This window comes from Phyllostomus hastatus, unplaced genomic scaffold (assembly GCF_019186645.2).
Source record: "Phyllostomus hastatus isolate PE091 unplaced genomic scaffold, TTU_PhHast_1.1 phas_contig_58, whole genome shotgun sequence".
In the NCBI taxonomy this organism is placed as follows: domain Eukaryota; kingdom Metazoa; phylum Chordata; class Mammalia; order Chiroptera; family Phyllostomidae; genus Phyllostomus; species Phyllostomus hastatus.
This window is the reverse complement of record NW_025333916.1, coordinates 21278361-21297989: the sequence shown is the minus strand read 5'-3', so window position 1 is coordinate 21297989 and position 19629 is coordinate 21278361. Positions and strand designations below refer to the sequence as shown.

The following is a 19629-nucleotide window of genomic DNA, read 5'->3' as shown; positions in this document are numbered from 1 at the left end:
CAATGTTTATCAATTTACAACACTTCTGTTTAATGTTTAATACTTCTAATCCTAGTGACATTCTAATGGAAGGCATTTTATTACCATTTTAAAAATAAGAAAACTGAAGTACTCAAATGTTCAGAAATAGATTTGGCTGGATTATACAGAACCCCTGAAATCATATAAATAACCTTTTCCATAGGGAAATTGAAATCAGGGACTTGGAAAAATTAATCTAGCCAGATAGTATAAATAGCTTGCACACAGAAGGTAATTACAATAAAACTCATAAAAGGACCAACTAGGGTAGGAGAAATGTTAAAAAAAGAAGGTTAAGAAAGAAAGAAAATGAGAAAGAGAAAAGATTAAAAAAATAGAATTTTGGTGACTAAAGTAACAAACAACAGAAGAGAAAAACTCAGTCCAGTCAGTTTTTGTTTAGGGGAAGAGGAAAGATGAGAAGAAAAAAGTCTCAACATACAAGTGAAAAGGCCAGAGATTATGTTGAATTTAAGATGAAAAAAGACATTTGTCTGAACAGAAATACTTGCCTGAGAAGGCAAGTAGCATTATGAGACTATACTCTACATAAATATTGAAAGTCTAGAGTTATTGGTCATCCCCTTATTAAGCCATTGGGCTGGATGCATTTTCAAAAGAGAGAGCACATAAACAAAGAGCAGAAAGAACTGTCTTTCAGAATATCCATAAATAAAGGGGGAAAAGCAGAAGTCAAAAAAATAAATAAATAAATCCTAAACAAAACTTCAAAGACAGGAAAACCAAGAAACCAAAATACAGTAGTGTTATAAAGCTAGGGCCCAGAGAATACTGTGGAAAAGGCCAGTCTAGGTGAGGAGATACACTGGAACTGAAGGAATGTGTCACTGGTGACCTACAATAGGATGTACTCGATGTACTTGCTGGGCAAACGAAACCAGTTACATGAAGCATGTACAGTATACTATTATGCTTTTAAAAGACAAATAAACAAATATATACGCCTATAACCATCTAGGTGCACATAAATCTTTTTTATTTTTACAATTTTTCAGTTTTAGTTTATATTCAGTATTATTCTGTAGCAAAATAGTTTTAAAAATTACGTACTATACAGAGTGGTCCCCCTGCTGCTTCAAGTACCCACCTGGTCCTACTCATGTTTTTCACAATATTACTGACTATATTTCCTATGCTATAATCTACATCTCTGTGACCATTTCGTAACTACCAATTTGTACTGCTGAATTCCTTCACCTTTTTCACCCGCTCCTACTAACCCCCTTTCCTCTAATGACTGTCAGTCTGTTCTCTTTATGAGTCTCTCTTTATTTTGTTTATTTTATTCATTAGATTCCACATATAAGAGCAATCACATGGTATTTATCTTTGTCTGAATTATTTCATTTAGCACATTACTCTCTAGGCCCATCCATGCTATTGGAAAAGGTAAGATTTCCTTCCTTTTTACAGCCAAGTAGTATTCCATTGTGTAAATATATCACAGCTTTTATGTCCACTCACCTATTCATGGACACTTGGTTGCTAGACCACATTCTTATACCATATACAAGAATAAACTCAACATGGATTACAGACTTAAATGTAAGACCCAAAACCATAAAACTCCTGGAAGAAAACATAGGCAGTAAAATCTCACGCATTTCTCTTAGCAATATGTTTTTTGCTATTATCTCCCCAGGCAAGGAAAACAAAAGAAAAAAAATAGGGACATCAAACTAACTTAGTGTGTGAGGAAAGATATTAGCCAATGATACATCTGATGAAGGGTTAATATTCAAAATTTATAAAGAACCCAGACAACTTAACACCAGAAAAACAACTCAATTTAAAAATGGGCAGAACACCTGAATAGATACTTTCCCAAAGAAGACATACTAATAGCTAACAGACATATGAAAAGTTGTTCACCGTCACTAATCAGAGAAATGCAAATAAAAACTACAGTAAGATACCACGTGGCAGAATAGCTGAATAGCTATCCTCAATAATCAACAAACAAGTGTTGGTGAGGATGTGGAGAAAAGGAACCCTAGTGCACTGTAGTGGGAATGCAGATTTGTGCAGCCACTGTGGAAAACAGTATGGAGTTCCCTCAAAAAATCAAAAATAGAACTGCTTTATGACCCAGCAATTCCATTCCTGGGTATATACCCAAAGAACCCCAAACACTAAATCGAAAGAATATATGTACACATGTGTTCACCACAGCATTATTTACAATTGCCAAGACATGGAAGCAACCCATAACTCTTTTTAAAAATGCACTTTATTTTTCCAATTTTCTACAAGAAAAGAAGAAATGCCATTTAAAAATATAGTTTCAAAAGCAGAGGATGCTAAACTGGTTTTAGTTTAAAAAGTAAAATTAGTAATGTAGTTTCTCTAGTTTAGCTACTGGCTGGACTGGGCAAACAGGTAAAGAGTTTTTAAAGGACATATGAAAAAAATAAATCTGTAAAAAAGTAAAAGATTAAAGATATCAAAGAAAAGAAGAGAAGGATAGGAAATGAATAAAGAAGATAAAAGAAAATAGAGGCAAATACTTGAGGAGCTGAAAAATATCAAGCCAGATGTTCTAGTGTTTAAAAAAAATGAATTTAGTGTTTTCCCCAGGAATTTGTTCATCAGCTAGGCTTGAAATTGAGTACCTGATGGAACTTAAGACATTCTAACTGGTTCTGTAAGGTAGGCATCATTTATATCACTTCTTAAATATGTGTAATTCCAAAAATTAATTTGTTTTAAATGTACTGAGGTCCCTTACTACTTAAACAATGTCTATTTTATCTTTGTTGTGAGACAAACTTTTATAAACTTTGAAATAAAATTATACCTGTAACTTAGCCTTTCCCCAATTCCAGTACCTGAATTTGTTTAATATAGATATATGCTTTTTAACATTTAAACACTATTTCTACTACAATTCTAAAGTATTTAATTATATTTATCTAACAATCTATGATTAAGAAAGTTAAAATTTAGTTTATTTCCACTCATTTTATTTAGTATGTGATCTCCAACCTTTTCACCATCTTGCTTCTCCAAGTGTGGCTGGGTTTCTGGTGCTGAGCGAGCATCTTTGTCACCACTTCCATCCTCAAATTCAATCACACTCCGTTCCTGTTCTTCCTCCAGGAATTCTTCTGAGCTCTCTGATGTGTGTGCAGTAGGCTCCAATCTAGAAAACAAAAGAAAACCATTTTTGCCTACTTGCTTTTTAAAAGATGAATTTCAGAAATCTGTTAATAAAAAAATATTTGAGAGAATTGACCGAGTGCTGTTCAGTCAACAACTTCAAATTTTACAGGTCCAAAACCAATCTCTTCATCCTACAAATCTGTCCTCTTTCCTACTTACCGTTCTCCAGTTCAATCATAATATCCCCATCTTTTTAATCACCTAAACTAGACCTTTGTTTTACTCTAACTGTATTTATCACATCTTATTCTATTAGAATGAACATGCATCCTACTTTACCTGGGAAAGTCCAGTTTATAGCTTTTAGCCCAGCACTCGCATAGTATAATGCCCCTTTCTTTCTCAATTTGATTTCCCAAAAATCAGTCTGGGCCATAAATGACATGGTTTAGTTCTACCTCCAAAATGCCCTTCAAACATACCCCTAACTTACTATTCCCATTTTCAGGCCCGTACCTTCTTCCCAAATTCATCCTAATACTTGTTCTTTAGTAAGGTTTTCAGAGTTATGTCTCTACTAAACATCTGTACTTGCAACAGCACTGCTCATAAAATTCTGATGGTTTTCTATGGCTTAGAGAGTAAAGTGTATCTCCTTTCGAAGCCTAATATGAGCAGGCCCTTATATTTTTATCTCCTATTGGATGCTGTCACTTACCTTACAAATCACAGTTACCCTATCAACATTCCTCTAGCTTTGTGCCTTTGCTCATGTTATCCCTGTAGTCTAGATCTGCACAATACAACAGTAGCCACAAGACACAGTCACTATTTATATTAATTAAAATTAAATGAAGTTAAAAATTCCGTTCCTTAATTGCACCAGCCACACTTCAAGTGCTCAGTGGGCACGCTGAGTAGTGGCTACTATATTAGGTAGGGCAAACACAGAACACTTTCTTCACTGCAGAAAGTTGGACATCCCTGGTACACATCCAGGGCAGCAAACTTTTCCTTTATGTTTTGTGAGCCATAAGATCTCAGAATAACGACTCAGCTCTGTCAGTGTAATGCAAAAGCAACCAAAATAAACACGCAATCTGATGAGCATGGATGTGTCACAATAAAATTTTGTTTACAAAAGCAGGTGGTGAGCCAGATTTGGTCTATGGATCATCCATAGATGGATGGCTTGTGGACCCCTGGACTAGAAAGTCTTCTTTCCCAACTCAACTTGTTAAATTTCTACTTATTTTTGAAGCCCTAGCCCAAATACCAAATCTCTCCGCCCTCTCAATTAGAACCAATCACTGTCCCCTGCATCCACAGCATTTTGTACTTCATTATTGTGCCATCACAATCTACCTCGCAGTGTTCTTAACCTGTGCCACAGACAGATACGTGTATTAGAAACCATTAGGCACTCTTCGAGGGCAAAGATGAAATTATGTTCTTTGTAGTGTCTGACTAAGCATTCCAAGCATTTACCCTTACTAGTCTGTTTTGTTTATGAAAAGCAAACAAAATTCCACATCATTCTGAAATGTTCATTTTAAAATACAGCCCTGACCAGTGTGGCTCACTTGGTTGAGCATCAGACTACAAAGTGAAAGTCACTAGTTTGATTCCTGGTTCGGGCACATGACAGGTTGCAGGCCCAGTCCCCGGTGGGGGTGTGCGCAAGACATCCAGTCTATGTTTCCTCTCTCACATCAGTGTATGTCTCCCAGCCTTTCTCCCTCCTTGTCCCCTTTCTCTAAAAATAAATAAGCAAAATCTTTAAAAAAATAAGTAAAATGCATTGTTACATTTCCTTCTAAAAAGGGTATTACATCAAAATGTTGCTCAGTGAGAAAACCATAATTATCTAAACTCTTATTATTCTTTTCACAAGTTACTAGATTTAAATATTTACTTATATTTGCCTTTATCATTAATTTTTCACAAAAATAAAACATTTATATACTTACTCAATTCCACAAATGCAAAATTATTTGCATAACAAAATTAGAACAGCTACAGAATTCTCTACCTAAGTAAAATAATTTCACAGCTAAAATGGCAAAGCTATGAATGAATGGCTGACTCCAGAACAGCTGTAGGACCAGTAGGGCAAAAGCGTAATTTTACTATAAAATTAAAAATTTTGCTTTTTTTAAGATTCAAAGGGAGATAAAGGATAAAGTTTTGACTCAAGTGTTCTGTTGAATAAGAGGAGCTGACTGCACCATTTATGGTTGTCACTAACTTATGCTACATGCAGTAACCAAGTGAAATGAATCAGTTATAATGTAAAATAGAACATTTTAAAGTTGACCACAGCTCAGCATTTACTATAAGCTACAGCTACTGTCACATTCAAAGTTAGTGATAACAACACATTTGGGATAATCAACTGAATATTCTGGCTTTTCATATCTATGAGATTATATCATAAGCAACTTCTCCCTGTAACATTGTCAAAGTGGCACCACTGATAAGTATAATCAATAATCTTGTAAAAGAATTCAAATACAAACTCCTATACCAAGGTCATTTGTTACACAAACAATATAATAATAGCCTCCACCTTAAATACGAAATACTAATAGTATGAAAATAAGAATAAACAAAATAACAGGAGTGAAATAAACAATACTTGTTTGCTGAAGACATAGGTGAAGTCTGAGGTGTCTTTTCGTCTTCGCCTTGAGAGCTACTAAATTCAGAATCCTGAAACCGCTTGCCGATCTTTGGCCGCTTCAGATGGCTACTTCGTGTACGGGTGGAAACTGGTGTCTTATCGTGACCTGAGAAAAAACAGCGAAGCTACAATTAATTGATTATGCATTCAAAGGGTTGCCTATTAAAATACACAGAAACACAAGAACTATTCTAGTTCACATATCCCCACAGTTACATACTTCCTTTCTCTCATATCAGATTAGAAACAATGCCAGTATCTTCTCTAAATTATGAAATAACTTTGTCAATATTCATTCCTCACATTTCCATATTACCTTGAGCTTTGCAAAGCGTTTTTGCATTTTCACTTATATTCTCTCCCAGTAATCTCGGGAAATAAACAAGGTAGATGTTACTGCCCCCAGTTTTACAGGTAAGAAAATGAGGAAAAGAGAGGTCCCATATCTCACTCTGTTCACACAGCAAAATCAGGGGAAGTAGAGGCATTAGAACTCACATCTAGACTTTAGGACTACGCAAGTCTTCACTTACTGTAAGGAATACTCACACACACACACTCCTATTTCTAAGTGTCTCGAACACTTTGTGATAGGTCAGCTGGATTTCTTACCTTCAGAAGTACTTGCAAAGGCATCTTTCAGAGAATCAATCTAAAATAGAGATACAAATTAAACCAAAAGTTTTAGATCAACTTTTTCTTCCTATGGATCTACTCATTCAGTGCCAAAGAAAATATTTTAAAACGTTTTCTAAACAGCACTCTTAGCACTCAATACTCACCAATTAAGAAAACCTACTTAAGAAGTAAAATAAAGAAGCTATGTTATAGCCTCAGTTTATTCATGAGCCTCAGAACTTGTCAAGCCATCTTGTATGTTATAGTGGTAAACACTGGAGCTACAGGATTCTGTCCTCAGCTACCTTCTCTTCAGTCAACATGCTTCCCCTTTAATTTTATCTACTGCTTTCACATCAATGTTTATCTGCTGATGAATCCAAACATACAATGTAATCTCCCCAGCTTCTTTCATGATTTTCAAAGCTCTATTCCAAATGAAATAACTCCCCAGTAGATACTCCATCCAATTTCACATCCAACCTGTCCCAAACTGAGCAGTATTATTTAACAACCTTTTCCCAATATTATTCCCTACCTTGGTTAAATGGCAGTAACAGTTCAGTCAGCCATTCTAACCAGAACCCTGTGAGGGAGTAATGAGTTCTTTCTATCCCTCAATCAACCAACCAACCATAAAAAATGCTATAGTTCAGGCCTTTACCATCTTTAACATGAACTGTTCTCACCGCCTCCTCACTGGTATCCCTTGCTCTAATTACAATGCCCTATAATCCTCTCCACCCTGATGACAGTGATGCTTCCAAATTACAAACTGCACTACTCCTTTACTTAATTAATGGCTTATCACTGCCTAGAGTAAAACCTCTCAACTTCTCCAATACCAAATACTCTTCCATATCAAACATACTGTTTTCTTTCACACCTGTGTGTTTCTGCACATGTGATCCCTTGGAATGCCCTGGCAACACTTGGACAGAACCCCCACCCACCCTTTAAAAGTCAGCTCAGCCTGGTTACTACTTCACCAGTTCCAGTCCTTGGGTGGAGTTACTCACACGCTTTTATGTACCTGCAACCACTTGCTATGTGCTCTATTAAGGCAATTATTGTCCTTTAGTATAATTATTTATTTATCTGTTTCCAGTAATGAACCATCTACCTTTCCCACACTTAACAGAGCCCTAATTTGTATGTCCAGCGCTTGCCGCAGTACCTACTTTATCATGTAAACTGCTATTCAGTCATATGCTTATCGAAACCCTACAATGTGGCAGGCACTTACACATCAAGGTGGGTTCACAGGACACAAACAAGGGAACAACTGTGATGGATAAGAAAAAAATCCTATGTACAACAAGCCTGTAGTTCAATTAGGCAAGGTTAAGACATAAATGTGAATAAAAGGTACAAAAAATAAAGTACATGTAATGTTTTATGCCCAAAAATAGGAAAAAGCAAATAGAAATACCATCACCTAAAGAGTAAATCACATAGTGATAATCATTTCACAATGTATATGTATATCAAAACACAAACTTGTACACATTAAAGATATGATTATTTATCAATACCTCAATAAAGATAAAAAATATATCATGTGGCAAAATAAACAAAAAAACAAATAAAACCACTTCCTTATGCCATTACTGATAAAGATATAATAACTTCATATCAAAAATATTTTCCTTGAATTATTAAAATATTAAAGTAACAAAAATATGAATTTCTAAAATGAAACAAAATGTAATTTATGCTGCCAACCTTATGACATGGTGCGATTTCAATATATTCTCACTAAAATGCCACATTGAAAATTATTTGGCTTAATATTAAAAAAAGCCATTGGTCTCACTGCATGTATGAGAAGAGTAGATTTTTCTACTTTCCCTGGTTTTATGATATCCCACCAAAACTAAAATAAATCTGAGTATACCTGAGGAATGTGGAATGCAATATAATAGAACTAGGGCTTATTTTAAAGTATGAAGTTCCAAATGTAGAAAAAAATTTTTAAACTAATTCCTTATAAGGAATATACCTATATACAAGGTATATAGTTATTATTTACATTATCCTTAAAAACGTTCTAAAATTTTTCATTCACGTAGTCAACACTCCTGTTGATTAAAACAGGAAATAAGAGAAACAAATAATTCCCCAAGCACTCATCTCTGAAATGCACATGCATTTACATAGACATACTCAATACTCAGAAACCCATATGCAAAACAAATATGACTGTAATAAGTACCATCACAACAAAACACTGTATAAAAATAGACTTCTAGAATCCCATCAGTGGGCCCACATTTTAAGTAATATCAAATAAATTCTAGGAAAGTATCTGGTAAGTCTAGTAATGGGACCTGTCCTTTTGATTTCAGGTTACCTAGTATTTGCAAAGTGCATTTCATTCTACACAGGCCTAGCACACACTTATTTAAACTTAGCTTCAAACTTCCCACAATAACTTCATAACCTTCGGCCCATTACTAATTCCATGTCTAGAAACTTATCTGTGCAAGGAAATAATTGCATGTGCACAAGGATGCATGTATAAATTTGTTCACTGCTGGGCCTTTACAAATGTGAAACTTAGCAACCACTTAAAAGATGCCAGAAAACTAATACAATAGAAATTACGTAAGTCTGTTGAATGAACAGTAACATTTGAAAAATTAAATATTGGCTAAATCTATTTTAAAGACACAGTAGAATTATCTCCTACAATAAACATATAGTGTACCTACAGTTAGCTGCATCTCACTAGACTGACTGTCTTCAGTTCTTGCTTCATATTCTGGAGCAGATGCAAGACCATATTCTCCAGACACAGGTCTTTTAGCTTCACTTGGAGAAAGTGCTGTGTGTAGAAGAATTTTAAAAATTGTAACCCAATCAGTATTTGGTTTTAATTATAACATTGTTCTGATTTTCACAGAATCCCTGCAGAGCACCCTGAATGGAAAGGTGTTGAAAATCTAGGTATGGGGTATCCCCTTCACCAGCACCTTATAATTAAACCTTGCAATTCAAAAAAAATTTTAAATAGTTATCTGTATTTTGTGACTTTGAGGACAGGTGCATAACATTAGGGACTACCTCTGATCCCCTGGTGCCTATTCTATGGTGCTTCAGGAACTCTGTTTTTGTCTTAGCCACCAATTCCTACTGCACTGTTACTATTCTTAGCGACTCAACTGCTAATACATAACAAAAAAATCATACTTTAGAAAAGAGGGTCTGTTACTAGACGGATCACATTACTATGCACCACTACTCTAGACAGTAAGACACAACTGTCCTCAGGCACTGATATTTTTAAGCAGGACATGTGCTGAAACTAAAAACACCCTTACCTGTAATTTTAAGTGTTTCTCTCTGTAATGCTCTGGTGATGGGTATTCGCTGGCACCAGTGTCCAACACCCTCAACTTCCCACAGGAGTTCATGGTCTCCTGGATACTTTTCAAAGTATTGCTTGCAAGCTGAAAAACACATTTAGAATTTTCTAGAAATCCCAAATATCAATTGCTTTAAAAAACAGACAGAAAACAAAAAGCTGCCAACTTACTTAATGGGCTAGCATAGCTTTGATACCAAAACACCAAGGCAACTCAAGGAAAGAAAATCATACAGTTGTCTCATTTAAATAAAAAATCTAAAAATCCATATTAAAGCTTTAACATTACCAAATAAAAATCTTAATAAAAGATGGGTTTAACTTTTAGAGAGAAAATTACTAAATTTTACTGATATAAAAAATTGAATAAAAGGACTCTTAGACTCAATAGTGTAAAAACACCAATCCTCTCCAAACTATTTTGTAAACTGATACAATCCTAAACAAAATCCCAAAAGAATTTCTTTTTTAATGGAATTTACAAAACTTGATTCCAAATTCAAAATGAAAGAAGAAAGGCTTAAAAAAGAGTACTGAGATGAAGGGAACTTCCCTTTCATCTCCTTTGTCCATATTTCAGTTGGGCTATTTGCCTTTTCAATGCCTATTTGTAGGCATTCTTCATACAGTAGAGCTATGAGCTATCAATAGCTACAATGTTACAAATGCTTTACATAGTCTATTGCTTGGGTGTGGCGTTATGCTATCTTTTGACACATAAATCTTTTTCTGTTTTTTCAAATAAAGTTGAATCTCATTTCCTCTTGAAAAAAAAAAGGAGTATCAAGGCCAATGTTGAAGGAAAAAATAAGGAGGGCTTTACCCTAGTAGATATCAAAAATCATAAAGACACAGTAATTCAAACAACCTGGTATTGATATATGAATATGGCAGTAAAGGAGGAAGAATGAGAGGAAGAGAAAAAAAGAGGAGGAAGTAAATGAGAAAGAAGAAAAATTAAAACACCAAGACACCAGGAAAGAACCACACATATAGTAAAAACTTGGCAAATGACAGAGGAGGTATTATTTCTCATCAGAGGATGAATAAGCTATTAAAATAATGATGCTAGAATAAAAATCCATACAGAAAACAAAGTCAGATCTTGACCTCACATCAATGTCATTCATAAAAGTAAATTCTGGATATATTCCAAGACCTATTATGAGAAGCAAAATGTTTAAAAGAAAACATAAGAAAATACTTCTGGAACATTACAGTACTAAAGAATTTCTTATAAAAGATACAAAAATCATAATTTATAGTAAAGTATTATAATGAACCTGACTGCTAAAGTTTAAAACTTTAGGGCTATGCAACAGAATTTTCTACAATGATGAAAAGGTCCTATATCAGTCCTTTATATTGGATAAAGGTCCTACATCCAATATAATAGTCACTAGACACATGTGGCTACTGAGGAATTGAATTTTTAATTTCATTTAATTTTAATTAAATTGATATCTATTGTATGCTAGTGGCTATTGCACTGGACTTCATAGTTTTATAATAAAAAGATACCATAAAAACACAGATTAGGAGACACTTAGAATAAAACAAAGGATTAGTATTCCATTCATATAAAAAACTCCTAAAATTGAAACAGAAAGACAATAATCCCCACTCCCCGCAAATGGCAGAGGCTATGAACAAGAAATTCACACATAATGAAACCTGATGGTCACTAAACAAAAATAAATGCTTCAAACCTAAATAGCTGCCAAAGAAATATAAGATGAAACAAGATACCATTTTCATACCCATAATGTTAACAAATAACAAGCATGAAGAGAGTAAGGGAAATGGACTCTGCTGGTCTCAGAACAATTCTGCAACAATTAGTAAAGCTGAGAAGGCATTGATCCAATTGATCCAATTTTCCTTCTAGGTATATAGCCTAATAACTCAGACACATACACAAGAACGTATTTATAATGTTCATTATAGGACTGTTTCTAAACTAGGGTAGGGGTACAACCTAAGTGCCTATCATTAGAGTATATATGAATAAATCATAATATGTATACCATAAAATACTATATAGCAGCTACAGATAAACTATAGCTATATATATATATATATATATATATATATATATAGACACTGATAAATCTAAAAAATAAAAAAAGTCAGTAAAGAAGCAAGTCAGTGTATGTACAAAATGGCATAATTTATGTAAAGTTCAAAAACACATTAAACAAAATGCAGCCCCTGTGGAAAGCAGCCAAACACAGAATTACCCTGTAGCCCAGCAATTCCACTCTCAGAAATATATCCAAAAGAAATGAAAGCAGGTGCTCAGACCAATGAATGGACTTTAAATGTTATGCGAAGTGAAATTAGACAGACACTGAAGGGCAAAAGTTGTATGATTCCACCTATATAAGGTACCTGGGAAGATGCAGTCACAGAGACAGAGAGCACAAAAGTTACCAGAGAACAGGGGCAGGGGAAAACAGGGAGCTATAGTCTAAGGTTATGGAGTTTATGTTGGGAGTGATAATAAATTCTGAGGTACAGGTAGCGGTGAAGGGTATATAAGTATTGTGAATATGACTAATGCCATTGAATTGTACACCTACAAATGATTAAAATGATAAATACTATATTATGTATATGTAATTACAAAAACATGCTTTAAAAATTTTAAATAAAAAAGCACACAAAATAATGTGTTATAGCATTTATGAACATAGACATAAGTATAAGACCACTGGCAGGAAGGATATATACACTAAACTGCAGGAATGCAGTTATCATGGGAAAGTAAGAAGAAGGGGGAATAGGATTAGGGAGGGGCCCAAAAAGAATGTCAACTATATCTACAATGTTTTATTTAATTCTCCTTAAAAATAAATGAAAACAAACATGGTAAAATCCCAGTGTTCATTCATCTGTATAATGGATACATGGACACGAAGATACTCCTCTCATTTTTCCCCTATATATTTTAAACTATTTCTCATGTTTTCTGATTTTAGTTTTCATATCTATTACGAAGGGAGAAGTTGGAGGAAAAACCAACGCAATAAGCCAAAGTGAGTCCTCTGCCTGAACCAAAATGACTGAAACAGTAAAGACTACCTACAGAACAAGTCTGAGGTCCAAAGGGAATACTTAACAAAAGGTAACTCGAGTTGAAAGTCTAAATTCAGATGTGTCTAGCCAGAGAGTCATAGTCAGAAAAAGAGAACTCCTACACTTATACCACTCAGCTAAGTAATCCAGATCTATAGAAATATAAATATACACAATATGATACATTAATAGATAGTTAGCAAACTTTTTCTTAAAGGGATAGATAATACATACAAGCTTGCAGGCCATGCGGTCGCTGTCATAACTAACCAACTCTGACATTTTAGTGCAAAAGAAGCCACAAGCAAAATGTGAATGAGCAAGGCTCTGTTCCAATAAAACTTTATTTACTAAAATTGTTAACAGGCCAGTGGACCATGGTTTCCTGACTCCTGATACAGATATGAATGCAATTCAATGCAAAAATTAATTATTCAATAAATTATATCATGACAACCAGACACCTGTCAGGTAAAATAAACTTGGATCTGTACCTTACATGGTACACACCAGGATAAACTCCAAATGAATAGAACATTCACAAGATCTTATTTATTCCATGTCTTTGGTATACAGTCTATAGTGCTGTATAAATCAACTTCCCATAGTTAGCTAAGCACCTACTCTAGGCTGAGACCAAACCCAATCATACTTGGCACTCATTACCCATTTTTGAAATGAACAAATCTGTTTTTAAAAAAGGTTTACAATGTAAAACACTACGTTCTTTCCTAAAACGTTTAAAAATATTCATGGAAACAAATGAAGGTCATCAAGGAACTTTTGGGTATATTGCAATACCAAGGAGCCATTAAGTTGAAAGCGAAAATCAAATGGAAATCCAAGCCCTTCAAAGATAATAAGCATTGCACAGGAGAGAGAAGAGCAAAAAACAGGAATGATGGAAAAGCCACATAGTCTAAAAACTTCTATTCTCAACATATTCCTTTATTTTCACATTTCAAAGAGTATTCACAAAATTATACAAATGACACCAATAAATCACTGTCAGGAAAGCTCCTGTCTAACTGAAAGAAAAGAGCTCAAGTCTTTATGCAAAGACAGATTAGCTGACATTCACCTGTAATTCATGTGCTTTTCAATTAATTTATCACTAGAATCCTGGAAAAGAGTAAGTCTTATGAGATTCTTCCTGCAGTGAGGATGTGTTTGCATTCCTCCACAAATTCAGTAAAGCAATAATTAGACTTTAAGAGAAAATCTATTTTCAGATTATCAAAAGGTATACAGGGTTCATTCTAGTCTCATGATTCAAAATGGAGATGTCACACTCGGTTCTTGTTTTCTAGATTTTTAGTATTAAAAAGAGGGAGGAAGCTTAGAAAATATATTTTTAGTGGAAAGAAGCACCTGATGTTAGAGTAAAATCAATGGTACATTGTATTTTATAAAACTTTTCAAATAAATTAATTTCCAGAATTAAATCTTACTATATTAAAGAAACAGTAGCTGCATGGACTTTATACAAGTGCAAATATAAATCCACTAATAGTTTTTCAACATCTCTATATGGTATAGCTCTACAATGGAATACTAAACAGCATTCAAAATGAACAACATAAAGCTTTGTGAATCCACATTAATGAATCTCATAAAGATGAGTAAAGAAAGTGAACTACAGAAGAATTCATACAGTACCTTTCATTTATATATGTTTTTAAATATTTAAAAATTACATTATTGAAGGATACATACATATGTATTAAAAGTAAGAAATACATGAATAAAAGCCAACCCTTCTACAGATAAGAATGACCTTCCAAACTTCTCTAAATGAGACCACTCATTATCTCGGCAATTATTAACTGAGTGCCTATAATGTTCCAAGTTTTATACTAAGCATTGGAGATACATTCAAAAAACATGTATCATTATTTTAAAAAAGGCATTTCCAGTTATTAAAAACTTTGCATATATTATAATCATAAAATTAGAACACAAAAGAAAAAAGAAAAGAAATTACAAATTGAGGACAGTGCTTATTTCAGTAAAGGGAGCAAGCTAACTGGGTAGGAGTACAAGTACGTTGGCAATGATCCACTTCTCATGGATGGTACAAATGGTGGTGGTACATAAGTATTTACCTTATTTTTTATAACTTTTTGTATGTCTAAAATTTCTTTTTCTTTAATGTGAAAGCTACCACAGACAACCCAAAGAAAAAATGGTCAAAGAATCTAACTAGACACTTCTCCAATGAAGATATACAAATGGCCAATAGGCATATGAAAAGCTGTTCAACATCAACTGCAAATCAAGGCCTTGGCTGGTGTAGCTCAGTGGATTGAACATGGGCTGCAAATCAAAAGATTGCCAGTTCAATTCCCAGTGAGGGCACGTGCCTGGGTTGCAGGCCAGGTCCCCATTGGGGGCCATGTGAGAGGCAACCACACGATGATGTCTCTCTCCCTTTCTCTCCCTCCATTCTCCTCTCTCTAAAAATAAATAAATAAAATCTTTAAAAAAATACAAATCAAACCTATGAAAGGCCATTTTGCACCCAATGAAAAAAAGCAGATAATTAACAACTGTTGGCAAGGACGTAGAAAAATTGTAACCTTCATACATTACTTATGGGAATGTAAAATGGTACAGATGCTTTGGAAAACAGTTTGGCAATTCCTCAAAATGTTAAACATAGAGTCACCATATCACCCAACAATTCCAAATCTAGGTATACAAGTATACACAAGAGAAATGTCCACACAGAAACTACACAAAAATTCATAGCAGCATAATTCATAATAGCTAAAATGTAGAAACAATTTAAAAGTCCATCAGTTGATGGGTAAACAAAATATGGCATATCCATACAATGGAATGTTATTCAGCCATAAAAAGGAATGAAGCATTGATTAATGCTTGTAGCAGAGATGAATTTTCAAAACATATATGCAAAATGACAGAAGCTAAACACAAAGGGCTTATAATTAAATCACATGGGTCCATTTATATGAAATGTCCAAAACAGTAAATCCAAAGAGACAGAAAACAGATCACTCGTTGCTAGGGAATGAAGAAATAGAGGAATGGAGAGTGACTGCTAGTTGATGCAGTTTCTTTTGGGGATGAGAATGTTCTGGAATTAGATAGTGGTATGGCTATACAGCTATGACTATACTAACCACCACTGAACTGTACACTTTAAAAGGGTGAGTTATATGGTATATAAATTATAGTTTAATTTTTTTAAAGCTACCATATCCCCCAAAAGTCATATATGTGAGATAAGGACATATTTGCAAAACTAAGCCTTACAGTGCCAAAAAATCAAAATTTACTTAATACTGACATATGCACATTTAAAATATTCTGCAGAAACAAGTCCAAAGTGACACTGAGACAAATTTAATATTTTTAACTTAATCAATTTACCTGTGTACATCAGCGAGGACAGTGGATACCGCAAACCAAGTGCATCTTCTGTAAAGGAATCAACAAAGTCCTCCAGCATATGAAGCCCAAAATCTTTGCTTCGATATTTCTTTCTTATAAACATTGTATCAAGAACTGGCAATTGGTAGTTTTGGGTAAGAAATGAGGTACATACACTTCCTGCAATCATAAGAACAGAAAGCCAACAATTTTTCACATTAAAAGACCATTTATGTATACACTTTTAGAAAACTCGAGTGAATAGTCTTTCTAAAAATGGCTGGGTTTTTTAGCAGGGGTGGTGGGGGGAAGGTGCTATAATAAAACTAACCAAAAGTAACTTCACAGGGCGATCTGATCATACATTCCAAACTAGGAAGTTCATGGTGGGTAGTCACACCCCAGGCACATAACTTCTTTAGTAAAAGGTCTATCTTTTCCTTACACAAGCCGTGTCCATTGTTTTTTGTGCATCTTCATTAACATAACTATTTTTTTTAGAAATGTTTATTGATTTTAGAGAGGAAGAGAGAAACGCTGATAAAAGAAAAACATGGGGTGGTTGCCTCCCATATGAGCTCTAGCCAGGAATCAAACCCCAAACCTTTTGGTGAATGGGATGAAGCTCCAACCAACTGAGCCACACCCGCAAGGGTAGTAACATTAGCATAATTTTTTTTTAGAGAGGGGAGGGGAGGGTGAGAAACAACAATGTGTGGTTGCCTCTTGTGTGCTCCCTGCTGGGGACTTGGCCTGCAACCCAGGCATGTGCCCTGACTGGGAATTGAGCCAGCAACCCTTTAGTTCACAGGTCCGCACTCAATCCACTGAGCCACACCAGCCAGGGCCATAGGAGTACTTCTGAAATGCCTGATTTTGAGAATCCTCAGAAGCCTAACCAACATCAAGAGAGCACATAATCTTAATTATCCTATAATCCAATCCCCACGATGCTTTCTCTCATCTTCTTTTAAGCCTCCTTATATTACCTCCTGAATCCCAAATGCATAAAAGAAGCTGAAAACTGTCATTCTGGGAAGCACTATTCTCTGTTGAGATCTTGCTTCCTGGCACTGTCATCAGTTTGGCTCAAATAACTCTTACAAAATTAATTCTCTACAGGTTGGGATGTTTCTTACAACAACATTCACTACATCAAGAAGAATGTTTAAGAAATGCATAGATTTTATAATGTACCATATTTTGCTGTGCATAATGTGCTCCCGTGTATAATGCACACCCATGTTTTTGTACACATTATACACAGGATTTTAATGCCTAGTATTATACCCACGGCATGTAATCATTATACCCATCTATAATGCGCATCCTTATTTTTCCCTCAAAAATTTGGGCAAAAAAGTGCATTATACAGTAAAATGCTTTCCAGTGCTATTACACATCATAATGTATACATGTAATAATGAGAAGAGCTATGTATTTTATGTTTGCCAACAATGTAATCTGTTACAGGACAAATAACTGTGACCATTTTATGAGCTATATATTTGAATATGCATCTCTGTCTATAGACTTGTACAACTCTAAAACTAATCAACCATTGCATTTTCAAATTGAGACAGTATTTGATAACTGTACATAGTTAATAATACACGAAGTAATTCCAACTTTAGTAGCTGACCATTCATCTTTTCCCTTTACTTTTTCCCTAGTGAATACAGTCTCATTTTTATTTACTTAGTGATGACAAAGAAGTAAATTAGTTTTCTTAATTCTTAAGGACTCTGAATTAGGACTAATTGGAAACATCTGTCTTAGAAATGGCTAAGTTAGCAATCTTTTTGTTGTGACTATACTTTTCAAAATATTCTATATGTTTAAGGTGAAACATAAATATAACAAAAACCACACAATCATTTCAATAGGTGGAGAAAAAGTATTTGATAAAATCCAACACCTTTCATGATAAAAATACTCAACGTCCTCAACCTTATAGAGAGCTATAAAAAACCCATAGCTAATAACACACTTAATTGTGAAAGACTAGATGTTTCCCTCGAGATTAGGAACAAGGCAAAGATGTTCACTCTTACCACTTCTATTCAACATGGTATTGGACGTTCTACCCACGGTAATTTGCCAAGAAAAGAAAACAGAAGACACCAGATTGGAAAGAAAGTAGTAAAATTATTTTTGCAGATGACATGACCTTATATACAGAAAATCTTAAGGAATCGACTAAAAATTATTAAAGCTGATACAGAAGTTTAGCAAGGTTGCAGGATCAAGATACAAAAATCAATTGTATCTCTATACAGCAACAACCAACATTCTGAAAATGAAATCAAGGTAACAATTCCATTTACAATAACATAAACAAGTAATAAAGTTCTTAGAGGAGTAAATTTAACAAAAGAAGTACAAAACTGGTATACTGAAAACTACACTGTTAAAAGAAATTAAGGAACACCTTAATAAATGAAAACATCCCATGTTCATGGATTAGAATACTTAACATTGTTAAGATGTCAATACTCCCCAAATTCACCTATAGATTCAAAATCCCAGGCGGATTTTTTGCAGAAATTGAGAAGGTAATCCTGAAATTGATAAGGAAATACAAAGGACTACAACAGAACTCAAATTCCTTCCATCTTGTGGTGTCCCCATCCCCTAGGCCCTCAGAATCCTTTGCATTCAGCAGACAAATTAGGGAAACAAATGCATCTTAAACACTTTGACCTGATGTCACACATACCATTTATTTCATTACTTTGGGGAGAACTAATCACACAGCCACACCAAGTTGTGCAAGTGACTAGAAAAATATAATCTCTGACTGGGCAGCTGCTGGCCAACGACAAGAATATAGGAGAGGAAACACAAACATGTGGTGGATAGCTAGCAGCCTCAACTAACTTTCCCCTTTCTTTCATCTCCCAATAGATTTTAACCTGGTGTATGTGCTGTGGAAGTGAGCACACTTCCTTTTTAACTTTCAGGAAGTTAATGATCACATCTCAACAAGTAGTACCTTCTGGTAGCAGACTCCCTCTACAGTTATGTGTGGTTACCTCAGACTGTTTTCGGTAACTTACACCCTCACACCAATATTCACAAACACACATACTCACTTTATACAATAGTTTTAACTGATCTCATCCACATTTTTAAAAATGTTTCCTTCTGTCGTCTACATAAATACCCACACCTCCCCCATGTGGTCCAACTTACATTTCTAACTATGTACTATCTCTACTTATATGCCCCATGGGCAGATTGAACTTCCCACACATCAAACTGAACTCACCTATTACCAAATCTACCCCTTCTGTATTCCCAGTCTTAGTTAATAGCTTCCCACCTAAGCATCCAAGCCAAA

The 19629-nt window shown here is 34.6% G+C and overlaps 1 protein-coding gene across 3 annotated transcripts in view; it reads right to left on the bottom strand.

Annotated features, from left to right (window-relative positions):
* FAM169A (family with sequence similarity 169 member A) overlaps positions 1 to 19629 on the bottom strand; it is a 57899-nt gene that overhangs the window by 6837 nt on the left and 31433 nt on the right. For all 3 annotated transcript variants that reach the window (XM_045848209.1, XM_045848210.1, XM_045848208.1), the window contains 6 exons: positions 16287 to 16466; positions 9769 to 9897; positions 9160 to 9272; positions 6440 to 6479; positions 5783 to 5933; positions 3028 to 3184 (listed from right to left, as the gene is read on the bottom strand). In XM_045848209.1, the coding sequence (XP_045704165.1) occupies positions 3028 to 3184; positions 5783 to 5933; positions 6440 to 6479; positions 9160 to 9272; positions 9769 to 9897; positions 16287 to 16466 (770 nt within the window). The remainder of the gene's footprint in view (positions 1 to 3027; positions 3185 to 5782; positions 5934 to 6439; positions 6480 to 9159; positions 9273 to 9768; positions 9898 to 16286; positions 16467 to 19629) is intronic.